The 14,913-nt window shown below is 41.2% G+C and overlaps 2 protein-coding genes across 2 annotated transcripts in view; both read left to right on the forward strand.

The window, feature by feature from the left end:
- The window catches only part of LOC108045724 (receptor-type tyrosine-protein phosphatase N2), a 51,017-nt gene that overhangs the window by 16,320 nt on the left and 19,784 nt on the right, over positions 1-14,913 (forward strand).
- Positions 12,235-13,117, forward strand: LOC108043920 (bifunctional lysine-specific demethylase and histidyl-hydroxylase NO66). Its single transcript, XM_017122743.2, has one exon. The coding sequence runs from the start codon at positions 12,306-12,308 to the stop codon at positions 13,047-13,049; it is 744 nt and encodes a 247-aa protein (XP_016978232.2). The 5' UTR covers positions 12,235-12,305; the 3' UTR covers positions 13,050-13,117.

Raw genomic sequence — 14,913 nt, forward strand, 5'->3', positions numbered from 1 at the left:
GACAATGAGCAAATCATCAAGATATACAAAAACTTCGTTCCTGAGTTCAGCCGGTATCACCTTGTCCATTAATCTAGTCATCGTCTGGGAAGCGTTCGTAAGGCCGAAAGGCATGACTTTAAATTGGTATAGTGGCTTCCCCGGGATTGTAAAGGCAGTTTTATCGCGCGACGACGGATCTAAAGGGATTTGCCAATAAGCATCTTTGAGGTCGAGACTAGAAATGAAATTAGCTTTGGGAAGACGACTAAGTATTGCATCTATTTGTGGTAAAGGATATGCGTCCCTTTTTGTAACGGCGTTCACTTTTCTACTATCGAGGCAAAGGCGCACCTTTCCTGGCTTCTGCACCAACACAACCGGCGAAGACCAAGGACTATCAGACTCCTCAATCACCCCGAGCTTAATCATTCGGTTAACTTCTTCGTAGAGCAACTTCTCTACAGCTGGCGAAACCGGAAAGTGCCTTTGTTTTACGGGCTTGGCGTCTCCGACATCGATAGAGTGAGACAGAATGCTGGTTTTTCCTAATCCCAAATCCGCAAAAGAAGGAAATCTTCCAACGACTGCTTGCAAATCGGCTTGTTGAGTACTAGACAGGATATGAGCATCACAGATAAGCTCATCGAAATTCATCTCGGGTGGCAAAAGCTCAAAAACGGTCCAGAAGTCTATTCCTAAATACAAATCCTGGCTCAATGAGGGGATAATATATAATTCTAACTCTTTAACCTTTCCCTCATACTGAACTGGTGTCTTAAAACGTCCTATGACTTTTTGCTTTTGACCGTCGGCTGTATTTGCTGTGATTGCCACTCTCTTAAACGGTACTCTCTGTCTGAGAATTTGTTGGGCCAAACTCCCTCCCACGGCACTCATTGATGCACCTGTATCTAAAAGACCAAGTACAACTCTATCTAACATCCGAATCTCAGCGTACGGGCGTCTATCCTGATTCTTATGTCTAGTAGCATTAATAGCTTTGGCCGCTTGCCAAAAATCTCTAATTCTTCTCGCATTCCGAGAGATAGTTTTAACTGGGTTTGCTGTAAAATTTGATGATGATTTATTTTTCATTAGCTGTGGCCAAAAGGTTTGAGATATCCCCTCTCTGCCTGACTCGGGTGCGCTTAAAGCTACTTCTGGTTGACAACGGAATCCGCTGGCCTTTCTCGGAGAACACACGGCTGTTGCCGGGGTCGTGTGTTCAACCTCGGGTTTTTTTGACACCTTTGGCAGGCATCCTTGTAGGTATCAGCAAGGCCGCATCCAAAGCAAAATACCCTTTTTTTCATCTTGCATTGCTGATACCGATGACCCTCTTGCTTACAATTCCAGCACACCAACCCGAAAGCCTCTACTCGTGGTACCTGATTCGCTTCCGAAAATTCCGAAGCGTCCTCACAATCTTGTACTAACTCAGATACTTGCGTCCGATATGGAGCTGGCTTTTGGTAACCATAAGTACGCTTCACGTCCTCAAGAAAACCTTCCCTACGCCGACAAATATCCCTTAGCTTCTGCACAGATTCTATGTTGACATTCAAAAGCTCGTGCCTGATTTCCGGTCGTAAGTTTCTGCGAAGCGTTTCGATTAGATCCTTTTCTGGCATGGGTACTTCCAGGCAGTCCGTGATTTGCACAATGGCATCGTAGAACGAGTCGAAACTTTCCCTATCTTTCTGCTTTCTATCTCGTATTGACTCTCTCAGATCCACATCATTACGCGTATCTCGATACTGTTTGTGTAAAGCTTCAGTAAGCAAATCCCACCTTGAGCTATCCGATGTTTTATGAAAGCGCCAATAAAATTCGCGAGCCTTTCCCTCGAACAGTACACTGGCGTTGCCGCATAGCAAGTCAAACCTTGAATTAAGCGTTTGGCGTGTTAACGCCTCAACCCGATATAGAAACTTATCCACACTTAACCCTTCTTTGTCTCCATTGAACCGCAACTTCCAACTACTAATGATCTGTCCGACCTTATCGGGACGACTGCTCAAATCAGAGCTTGTAAAAGCTGAAATGGGCCTCTCCGGCATTTCGATCTCCCCCATATCCGATGGTGCTCTGAAATTATGTACTGCTTCTTGTCTTGACGGCTCTTGAATATGGGCAGATAAAGTTGCCTGAATTATTGGTGCCATCCGATCAGTTAATTGGATTAGCAGTTCATTTTGCATCGCTTTCAGCTGCTGCGCCACAATGATACTGATAGCATCAGAGTCCGCTGCACTGGTTGCTTGTTTACTAGTTGATCCTTTTTGCTTACTGCTTTCTCCTTTGGGATGGCAACCAGGGCAACTGCCCTTAGCCTTTATTTGAATTTCTAAACAATCCTTGTGGAACTCGTGGCCGCATTTGGCACGGGCTACTTGGTCCGCCGACAACAATTTGTCGCAAATCACACATTTTGACGGCCCTGAAGCGTCTAAATCCATTATCTCTTAGCGACCTTTTATTTAAATTACCAAAACGAAGTAAAACTATGGTGATTCTACGCGTTACACCGAGCGAGAGTTTAAAACGACTCGAACCAAGGTACCAGGAATGAGAAAGATATAAATTCCTAGATATAAATACATGAAAATTTATCCAAGCTCCGATCCACCAGATCTACTTAGTTCAAACAAGTTTGATCAAACCGGTAGCTTGAGCATCAAACTTGGACTTAAAAATGTTGATTTTTTCTTTAGGTTGTATGCTTTTTATGTTCAACAGTTTAATAAATAATTTCTGATCTGAAGTTGTTCACTAGATACGATAAATAAAGACAAAGATAAATATATAAAAACGATATAACAATAACGAAAATCAATATCAAAAGTCTGGCCAGCAAGCATAGCTAGTTGCTTGCAATAATAATGCACTTTTATACAACCAAAAGGTTTCGATCAGCACAAAAAGGAATTGGGAAAAAAAATTTGGCGAGCATTGCTTATCGCTAATCAGCAGCGCGAAGAGTCCGCCGTGGTCAAACAAAATTCTGTCTGCGGTCCATGCGGCTGACACTTCTACTCTTCCGTTTATGTTGGGCATATGTCTTCCGCTATTATCCGTGGCCTGAGTGTCTCTTTTGAAAGATTAAAGCTCAGTGTGTCCTATGCGAATATTAACCGGAAACTATGTCCCATCTATGAAAATGGTCGTGCCCCTTTGTCTATGCATATCATCCGTGGTCAGCTGCTTCGCTTATGAAAGCAAATGCACCTGCTAGTCCTATGCGTTTGATGTGCCTGACTCGGGTTGCACTGTGTAGGGTATACACACGTCTGTATGCTTCCTACCTCGATGTTGTCGTCTGCGGTCGGCTAGGCAATTCAAATCTGATTCCTCTTCTTTTCAACTTTTGTTCCGTTTTCCTATGCTTCCGAACAACTCCGAGTGGAAACCAACATATGTTTTTCTAGCAGCTGGGGCAACCTTGGGTAAATGACTGAACGTAAACACTGACTGGTAATAGCCCACCCCCTGACTGATAGAAAATTTTGAACAGCGATTATGTAATATGTGTGTGTGTGAGTCACTTATAATCCTATATGTGGCCAACACGTTAGGGCGCCAATCTTTTTATTATTATTATTTATTTTATAATTCATAACTGTAACGAACCGCTACACTTATTAATACAAATCAGGCTGGATGTTGTCTCGAGATACCAGCGCACGCGAAAAAATATATCCGGCTCTGGCTCTTCGGCTATGGGTGTGATGGTCTTGCTGTTACCTCGGAATGCCTTCCCTAATAATAACTAGATACTCGCGTGCATCACCAAACTGAAACCGGGTTAGAGAAACACACACATTAAATCATCACTTCATATTCCCTACTTTCCCATTTTGGCTGACTTCTCCTTTTCGCCTCCCTGGATGTTGTGGAGGTCCTGGTCTTGCCCACCCTACCAATGGTCGCTCATATCCTCAGCGCTTAACAGCCTGAGCGACCCCTTTAACAAGTGCTACTCTACATTATGAGACAACGCTAGCTGCGGCCACTTTTCACCTTAGCAAAACATTATAAAATTTTATTAATAACTAGATATATAAACCATTTCTTAAATTAAACCGTAAAAAGACATGCATAAAATAAATAAATAAATATAAACAATAAATATATATATATATGTTAAAATATGGCAAATGATGGGTATGTAAGGCAATTAAAAAAACTTGTTGGTTGATGCTAACATGGTTAACTGAGGCATGGGGATCATATCACTCGAGAGAAAAATCTTCATATTTTATTTAATTTGTTTCTAATCCAATTTTGACTTTAACTTTATTTTCACCATTTAAACTGAAGGATGCATCACGATATTCATAATCAGCTTTTAGTTCAATCTGAATTCAATCTAATTTACTTTACTTTTTTTTCTGAGTGTAGCAATTTTTTTTGTTTCTTTATTTCTCCATAATCGTTTTTTTCTTTTAGGTTAGCATTATAGACTTTAAGTTATTTCTTTTGACTTTTCTTATAAGATTTTGTATAGATTTTCTTTTTAAAAACTCACCACACTTATGTCCATCCACCGACGAAAGCGCTTTCCTCGTTGACGATGGCTAAATAAGGTTGAATAAGGGAAACACACTCACAGAGACATATATATTTTTAAATCAGGAATTAAATAAAAAGCGGAATGTACAGCCCGTGAAGACCTTCTGATGGCATCAGCACTACCTTCTCCGGGATATGAATAGGAATTTATCCCCAAACCACACTTTCACCGAACAAAATAAAATCAAATTTTTTTTCTCTACTTTTGACGAACGAACACTTATTACATAACTTAAACCGAATTTTAAACCTAAACTTCCCGCTTATCCGTGGCGAGTACTCCGATAACCCTTCCGACCGGGATTTGGCCGAAACGGCGAGGATTTTCTTGGCCTAAGTATGGTCTTTCTAACTCCCCGAGAATTACTTTTAAAAGCACAGACCGTAGCCGCGACGTCGCATGCGCACTCCGAGCAAAGAGAAACTGATAAATCGGTTCGATCGAACCTGTGTTTAGTTCGCCTCGATTAAACGGCTCGATGGTCAGACGGCGCCTAGCTCACTTTTCTGGCTTATGAAATTTGGGGCTGACACACCGGATAATGGGGATGATTAAAGATGGAAATATGAATAGACACTTCGTTTCGCCCTTCCTTGTGCGCTGTTGTTCCGAGTTGAATATCTGGCGTGGAGGTTGCTCGCTCGTTATGTGAACTGCGCGGGCGCCCGTTCGTCTCGATCGAACTCGCCTTTATTTTACTTTGCGGCCTTCGAACATCCATCCAACGGTGGCCTATAAAACCCCCAAAAATAATCACCTGCCTATAAACTCGCTTGTTTTTCATCTCACCCTTTTTATGCGGCTCAAAGCCAAATTGTTTAACTCCTTCCCTTCGGCACTAAAGTGAGATCACTCGCGTGTACTTTCGAATTTTAATTTAGTCACTGCGAACTCTAGACTTCACTCTGCTGCTGCCAAACGGAAAAGAAAGAACACGCCGCCGGAAAAGTGGCGGTAACCCCAGATCGAATTCAGGGTGAAAGCGGAGACAGTTGACACTTGCCACTGTTGCTCTCTCGCGGCTATCCTACCGATATCTACTAGTCTCTTATCAACTCTAGTGGCAACGCAATACCTTCTCTCCAACATCCAACAGATGGCGCTAGAAAAGTATCTTTTTTCCGAGCAAGCGCTACAATGTCCATGTCCATGTCCAGAGGTCTGGGAGCTGTGCAAATATGTTTTTAACTAGTTTAGCCCGCATCGTGCATAATCCAATTGGCCAGGCGAGGAATCCGGGCTGCAACAGCCGCTTGCTGCATTTCAGCTACACGTTTGGGCCAGGAAATGGCCTCTACGGCCGGAATCGACCCAAAAAGCTGGCTAAATGAGTTACAGTTGTTGGCAAGCGCAACTATCGTGTTGCATGTGCAACAGGGTTCGATTGGTAGTGAATATGATTTGGGCCAATTACGGGTTGAAATGATTTCAGTTGTGTGTGAATGAAACACACTTGCAGATTTGAGATTCACAGGTAGGGATTAACGGCAGTCAGAAACTCGATTAAGTCTGTTTTTCTGCAGGTTTTTCTGTGAAACTCCCACAAGTTTTTAACAAGCTGCTGAAAAACTAAAATATTTATTTATTTCTCTCACAAAAATGTCCAAATATGTATACATTTTTCAACACTCTCACACTTTGCTGCTTTTCTATTTCTAAATAAGTATTCTACTGCGCGTTTAAAATATTCAAAATGTATTCGCACATTCGATCAAACAAAACATTTATTGCTTATGAATATTTAAAATATATTTATTTTGGCAGTTGATGAAAATATTTTTGCAAAACATTATTGGCATTGTCAAATGTTTGTTTACTTTTCTTGACAAATTATTTGAGTAAGCTGATAAATTTTTGACAATGTCTACTGGTGGACTCATTTAAAAGCGATTAAATAAATTATATGTTTATTATTTCCATGAAATGCATCTCTTTTAAGCTTAAAACGGAACTGAAAATCAGCATTTCCGAGAAATTCTCTCCAGGATTTCCATTTCATAATCTGACTGACGTTTGCTTTCTATTTAGCTGGCATTTGGGAAAATTAAGTTTTCGTAATTATTTCATACCGAGCGTAAATTGGCAGTCTCGTTTCGGTCCCCGCAATTTAAGCCCGAACTTGAGCCAACCATTTTGCAGCTTATCGTGTTCATCTCTATCCAAGTTCGCTTCGCATTCATGGCCATGTTACATGTTGCCAAGGATGTGAGTGGGGTGAGAGCTGCAGGACTCACAGCTCACAGCTCATATCCTGGGCATCAGGGCTGCGGTGCTGCCATGACGACAACTAGTTGCTGCTTTTGTTGGCCATGTGGCTGTGCAGCTTTTCGTGGCACGGCCCACATGCAAAGTTAACCAGGGAGCTCTCCGCCCATGCATTTATGCACAGGCTTGCGCAAGAATCAACAGGAGCTGAGTCCTGGGATTTATTGATTGCTGATGCAGGTGCACACACACACCCTTGTCCTGCTACAGATACACAAACAGATAAATGTCCCAGCTTTGCAGTCGACTGCTCCCACACATTGTTGTATAAATTAGCAACAAGCAACGAGCAACGAGCGACAGGCAACAAGCAACATCATCATTAGCGGCAGATGATGCTTCTGTTTCTGCACTCCTTGGTTGCCATATTTCATGGTGGCAACTTTTGATGGCTGCACAATAAAATTTAATTAACAGCAGCTGGATGAGGAGGAGCAGCCAGGACACATGGCAGCTCCCTGTTGCATGCCACAGTCCAACACATTGACCTTTGGCAGCCAACCAAGCGGATCAGCTTGGCAAAACAACTTCATTACGCCAACAACAAGTTGGGAATGGGCCACGCCCAGCCAACTTTGCCCGCCTGGTTTATGCATTTATTCATTTCACTCGAACAACAAATATTTGCACTCGTTCCGAAGAGCTTTCTGCAACGCCAGATAGTTTTCATATTTTGCGCAGCATTCGCTGCACTTAATGAAATTCAGTTCAATCTAAAGCAAAGCGAAATCCAGGCCAAATGCAAAAGTCATCTTGGCCCCCTTTTTGCATAGGTTCGAAATTGGATTTTACATTTTTCGCGCATTTTCACATTTTCAAATCAGCTGCGAATGCATTATTAATTAGTTGGCCGTCGCCATGGAAAGCCTCGCATTGAAAACTGTTCAAATGGTATGGCAGTACTAATGCAATTTCCATGTAGAAACAAGGAAAACTTGCTGCGTATTGCGTATACGCCACGGTGGTCTCTCTATTTTCGGCCAAATGGAATGCGGTGAACCTCTGGCTGCCGCTTTACATCATGCTCTGCGGTTGATTGGGCACACAAACCGCACTTGTTCAAAGCTATATAGATGGTTATATACGATATATATAGTACGGTATATAGCAGTGGTTTACTGATCCCAGAAGTAAGGCTCGAATTATTCCCATTTTTCCTACTCTCTATTGAATTAGTGGTGCAATTTGAAAAGAGCCATGCAAATTGCTTTTTATAGGCTATGCAAAGCGGAATTATTGGTTGGCAAATTGAACTTATTAAAAGTTCTTGGTGAAATTGGAAACTTTAAAGCTGTTCTTAAATTCAAAGGTAGTTTTTTCCCATCACCTTTCTGTGCTGTAAAACTTTTCTTGCTGAAAAGTTACTATGATAAAAAAACATGACTAGAGAGATTTTTCGACAGGTGGAAATACGAATGCATTCTTCTTTCCCTAGGCTCAAACCAAAAAATCTCCTGCTGACGTCCTGTGGCTGTCCGGATTTCAGTTTCTGCACTCCATTCCACAAATATTTTCCTGATCCCTTCGTCATCCAGTTTAAAGTGGAGCAAGGTTACTGGCTTCCCTTTTTTTTTGGCCAAATAACTTTGCACATGGCCGAAATTCATAAAGGTTGGATGACTGCATGGAGTGGTGTCCACTAATAGTTGGATGGTTTCCCCAGAAATGAGTGTCAGAGTGAGCTGGAAAAATAATTGCCAAGTGGAAACTTAAAGCGCTTCCCATTCCGACTCCCTGGCTCTCCGGCGGCAATTTAATTTCTCAAATGGTCCGGGTGCCAGGCGATGGCAAACAACTTGCAACTAATGAAAATGCACTTAATTTGCGCCACGCTCAAGTCATTTGGAACAAATTGGTGTCTGCTGGGTGGGGGCTTTGTTAACGTAAACATATTGCCGACATAATCGAGTATCAGAACAGTGAAGCGAAAGGAATGCCTTGAGCCTTGAAGACAACGCTCTCGATGAAGGAGATATCCTTGCGCTCGACTGGATGCGAACTTTCTACGAGTTATTTTCCCTGTTTTTCGGGTGGCAAATGGGGAGGGGGGGTAAAGCGAAAATGGCACTGAAAATGCAGTGGCATCTGCAGCTAAGCCCTAAACTCGTCTGTCGTTTTAAGCGCCGCAATTACTGCCGACAGGCCACAACGCACTTTGTGCCACACGGTATAGTATAGTATAGTGCATGTGAATGGGGCAGTTACTGCTGCATGTCGGTGCGTTTTCCCCTCATTTGCCATTGTTGCAGATGCCGCAGAAGCGGAGGACTTATTCCACTTTTCAGTTTGAGTTTCCGTTCGGGGGATTAAGTCGTGCTAAGTGGAAAACAGTTGGGCTGACGGAGATTAGAGATTTTGGCTCGAAATTGGTTGCTGAAAATGAGACAGAAATTGAAAGTACAATGCTTGCGGCTTATTCGTTGACTGCTCTTTGCATTGAAACTTGTAAAATTTAATAAAATTGGCTAAAGATAAATCAAAGAGAAAGATTGTATATAAATATTTTTAAACAAAATTGAAACAAGCAAGGTATTAAGCTAGTTTATTTGTCAAGATTTCAGGAATATTTCTAATTTTATGATAAAATTTTTATCACAAAACAAAGCAGCATTATTACTCAAGAGGTTTATTTAATAAAACTGCTCGTTTCTTAGCAGTCTTTATAAATTTATAAAATCTGCAAAATAAAATGCATTATATGTAGGTAAACACAAAAACGGTTTTATTTGTATAAATAGCAATAAAACTAAACTCAAACAAAAATGTTTGATAATATTTTGCAAATGGCTGGCCACAGAAAATGATATTTTCGCCTGTTTGTGTGTGGCATGTGTGCTGTTTGATAACATTATCTGCACTCTCTAAAGCATTCCTGAAATTAATGAATTTGCGGCCATGGCCGGCACAACCCGATTCTGTCATATTTAGTAGATTTTAGTGGCAACTCAATTATGTGGTTACACAAAATGCCATTTTGCACTTGATGGCCGGTATCGGTACGGAGCACTCATCAATACCCCAGACTGGCCAATAATACGAGGTCCTGGCGAGTTAATTAAACTTTCCGAGCTGAAGGCTTTCAATAGCCAGATGAAGATGTAATTAAGAGATAAAACTGGAAACAACGGGCCCACACACATCAAGAGTTACGCCCCCTTTCAAGATGCCGCCCACCTGAAGTTTCCCGTTGCAGGGAGATGCAAAGGGGTCGGAGGTCAGGGGTCGGAGGTCGGAGGTCCTGGCCCGTTGTATTCCACCCAGAGATAAGCAATCGAGCGGAAAAAAAGATATTGAATGGGCAATGAACCATGGCCAGACACTCCCCCTTTTTCCAGCTCCCGATTGGCAGGAAAAATTGCAGATAATCAAGGGCAGCGAGGGAAAAGAGCAGCTGGGAAACTGACAAAAGCGTGGCTAATGAATAATAACCGTAATCATCGTTAAGATGCAGGCATATAAAAATATAGAATAACAAAAAATATATAACAATGAAATGGGAGCCATAACTGATGGCCTCGACTCGATGGTGCTCAGTAAAGAATACAAATTGGGTCGGAAGATACAAAATGAAAATTAAATCCAGACAATATTAAATTTATTGGCATAATAGGTGAAATTTATAATTTGCTAATGAAATGGTGGGAAGTTAAATGGACTTTAATGTTCGTTTGTTTTATGATAGTTGAATTTTCCATCTTTAAAATGCTTTAAATAGATTTTTATTTTATCAAAAACGATTTAATATTTTTTTGCTTATGTTTCCTTTATCGATTTCTATAAAAATATATAATTTAATCTCCAAGGCAACAACCAAACTAAAAGGAATTTTTATGCTGAGCCATAAGCTCTTTATTTAAAGAATTTAATGTCACAATATTTATCGAAATTTGTCCAGGTTTTTGGAGCTTCGTCAGGAACATTTATCACCCAATTTAATAGGTTTATTAGCCCGCACTTTTGTGCCCTTTTGAGATATATATCCCGATCATAAACCTGCCATAATGGGAATCCGAATCGCTGTCTGGCGGCATTCGCTTGAAGGGGGCAAGGAAATGTCATAAAAATTAACGTGCCATCGTAAATATCTGGGCGTTGGGCTCGACCCGGGCATATATATGTTGTATTTGAGTGCAAATATGCGTAAAATTGTTCAAACGACATCGCATGCACAGCAGTTACATTTATACATTTTGGCACATTGAAAAAAAGGAAAAGAAATGTAAGGGAAAACAAGGCGAGGCAACTGGTTGCCAGCCTCTTTGAGTATTATTTCCCCACATATTTACCCGGGAAAATGGTCTAGGTTTTTCCACCCCCCCCACTCATATTCCCCCCATCGAGTTGGCCGCAAGGCAAATCCCTGCAATTACTTTGTTGGCACTTTGTTTTGGCTTGCCTTTTGAAGTTCCCATTTTCGGGCTTCGCTTTTTTTGTGGCTTTTCATTCGCCCGCCCTTGGCAACGAACCATTAGGAAATTTTAATGGTAACTAGGGCAAAAAACTACCAAAAGTCCTCATATGTTGCGTAATGTATGTAAATGTATTTATTTGACACTGGGGAGGGGAACCTTTGGCAAAAGCAAATAAATGTTAATTTAATGTTAATACTGTTTACTTCGCCCTCGCCTTGAAGGTGGAACAAAAGGCAGTCCCTTTCCTTTTCCATTTCCCCAAAGGCAAACAAATAGGAAACCAAAGTCGTGGAAGTGTTTCATCGCCTGCGGCAAGTGTAAAAAACATACGAAGAACATGCAAAATTCATTGAGCAAAGGCCCAACAGCTGCTCCCAACTGCCAGCATGGGTTAAGGTTTGGGATTGGGGGGTTAAGACCCCCCCTCCCATTCCATCGAGGAATAGGACATGTGTAGGCGTGCGGAAATTTAATAAGAACTGGATTTTTATGTGCCACGCATACGCAAATAAGCGTTTTGCCCCCGCACAAAAGCACACATACAAACACAAGGCAAATGTGTATTTATGTGTCCTATTGCGATGTTTGGCCTGCTGTAATCACGCTCCATTGGGCGTCTCTAATTTGGCATTAATGCAGCCACCCATCGACCCTCCACCCCGTGACCCTTGTCCTCGCTCGAGTGACCTCCGAGCTAATGATTTGATTTATCTACCGGAGACCGCACAAATAAATTGCCCCACCTGCGTGGCATACTTTGCGGCGCCACTGTAATTGATTCGGGCGGTGGGCCAAACAAATTAGGGTCAGAAATCAAATATTTCTTCATTACGTGTTTGCTCAAATCACAATTAATGGAGCTACATTTTTTTAAAATTATGTATATTATTATTTTAAAGTTTCTTTCATTGAATCAAAGCAATCCGGTTTTGGGAAAAGTTAAAACTTCGCTGATTCTCAACTGAAAACCACATTATCTAACTGCCACTCGTCCAATACGAACCTAGTTTTTTGATAGCAAACCAAAAAATTTCCTGTGCAACCACCAAATTTTAGTAACAAAAAGAATCGCAATGTCCAAACAGCTATCGAGTTTCAAGAGGTCTAGCAATAAGGCAAATTACTTCACACCTGCAAGCATGGTTGACTTGGCCAATCAGCTTTTCGATAAGACCAAACAACTGAGCATGTCGATTAAGGATCAGCGCAAATTGCTGCAGGAATATCTGAGTGCCAAAATCGAGGGCAGCGATGAAAGTGAAGTGGACAGTGGTACTGATTCTGATAGCGATAGCGAATCCGAGGAGGATTCTTATTCCGAATCCGAGGATGACTCCGACTCCTTGTCCGATGAAGAAACGGAGGAGAGCAGCGATGAATCTGAATTGGAATCTATTGATGATGAGAAGAACTCCAAAACTTCCTCCCCAGCATCTATTAAAAAACGTGAAAAACTTGCTGCCAGGGAACTGGAGCTTTCCATTCACCTAAACAGCAAACTTGAAACTTCTGTGGCTCCTTCCAAATACTCAGCAGAACCTCAATCTCGCATCCAGCGTCGCATTACAATGGCCGGAGGATTGGTACCTTCTCCCATTCGCAAATCCCAGACTTTCGACAAGGAAAGTGAACAGAAACCCAAATCAGAAGAAGTCAAGTCCTGTCAAATAGCCAACAATGTGAAAGCCCCTTTACGTCCAGAAGACCAGAAACCCCAAAGGAATCCCAGTGTCAATTGCTTAATCAAGTCCAAAGTCAGTGATTTCTCTAAAGAATTTAGACAAACGACAATTAGGCTTGCTGATCCCAGAATTTAATTTTGTATATTTTTTTAACTAAATCATTTTATAATTTGTAATATCCTTTTATAATTTATGGCTTTGGAACTAAATTAAATGTAATAAACTTTGGCTTGAAGCGCTGTTTATCTACTATTTAACTTATGATGTTTAGTTCTGCAATACATTTTTTTTATTTCGGTATGAAACGTATGTTTCATCTACTATTATACTAAAGAAAATTCATTTACAATTTTATTGATGTTTCTTAGTTCTGCAATACATTTTTTTATTTCGGTATGAAACGTATGTCTATTCATATTTAAAAGCATCCGCTTGTTTTATTACAAAATCTCACCGCTATAAACTCATTATAGCCGTTTAGTGGGAAGCAAAACACCATTTCAAACAACACACAATTCCGCCAATTTAAATTAATAAACTACCGAGAAAGTAGGTCATATTTAATTTGACATTTTCGGGTCCTGCGTTGAACAACTTTAATTGGTCTCTCGGGGCTGTCAGGTGGAAACTTTTGTGGCGTCAAATATTTGACCCAAGTTTGCCTTCACATCGCCGATAAACTGGCCGATTTTGTCAGCCAAATGTTTTCGGTGAAAGTTTGCGGAATAATTTCCAGTTGTTTTTTGGGCCCTTTCCTATCTTTCGCTGTACTTTGTACCCCGGCCATAATTTATGCAAAAAATCTAATGAATTTTTCATGCACAACACAGCAGCACAAACAACGCAAATTAATGAAAATTCATGAGCGAATCCTGTATTCGGGTGCCATCAGTAAAGCCCCCTCCTTCGATTTCCACCGCCCCGCTGCCCATTTAATGGGCGCAAATTAAAAGCTGCCTAAACATTAATGAAAACCAAAGAGCCGAGAAAGAGCCAAAAGGAAAATGAAGGGCACGTAGGCCGGGAAATGGTGAAAAATGTGGCCCAAGTAATAAGCAATCAAGATTTGTGTGTATATTTTTATGGCAAATTGGAAAAGTAATTGCACATTAAATCCATTGGAGCGCAAAGTGGTGACGATGACTACAACTTATTTGCATTTAATTAAATCAATTTGATCGCTTCGTAAGTCGAGTGCGATTTATTCTATTTTGTGTGCTCCTAAAGCCAATTGCATGGGATTTGCATGGCATTGAGTTGGTTTGGATCCAGCAAACCTGGCATAAATCCATATAAAATGAGGGGAGGGGCTGTTTGGATGCATTTGCCGACTTGCAGTAAGCCGCAGGATGGGAATCACAGGATGCCTGGCAACCTGAATGCCCGGGGCCAGCAATCAGTCGTCATATTGGAAATTTTGATTTCGCCTCGGATCCAAATGCGTATTCGATTGTGTGCCCAAACTGCTGCTCGTTTCCATTTCGGTTTGGCCCTGCCAGAATGCCGGTCCATTTCAGGTCACTTTGGAAACGGAATTTCTAATAAATCGCACACAAAGTGCAGCCAAAGCGAGGGAGATGGAAAAAGGCAGAGTTCACATTCAAAGGACCCCATGAATCACATGCAAAATTGATGTGCAATTCAGGGCTTGGAGAATACATTTTACCTGCACGCAATGTTTAACATGCAGAATTTGAGCTGAACACGTAAATTCAAATTGAAACAAAATACTGCCACTCACTGCTATTATTCATTTTAAATTGAAAGTGTCTTCCCCGTCTCGTTCCTCACATTTCAAAGTGTAATTTGAACACTGCACGATGCAGATGACCAAAGCAGAGTCTTGATAATGAGACAAGCAAGTTCGTTAGGAATTCCATTGAAAACAGAGTGATGGCAAATTTGTCATCCACACAGACAGCAGATAATGAACGAGAAAAGCTCTGGGAAATTGTGTGGCTGAAATTTAAAGATAAGTTTCTTATTCCCAAGAGCCTTT

Source organism: Drosophila rhopaloa, unplaced genomic scaffold (assembly GCF_018152115.1).
Source record: "Drosophila rhopaloa isolate 14029-0021.01 unplaced genomic scaffold, ASM1815211v1 contig_2, whole genome shotgun sequence".
NCBI classification, from domain to species: Eukaryota; Metazoa; Arthropoda; class Insecta; order Diptera; family Drosophilidae; genus Drosophila; species Drosophila rhopaloa.

Coding starts and splice junctions, on each gene's coding strand:
- LOC108043920 (XM_017122743.2), top strand. CDS start 12,306: ATGTCCAAACAGCTATCGAGTTTCAAGAGGTCTAGCAATAAGGCAAAT.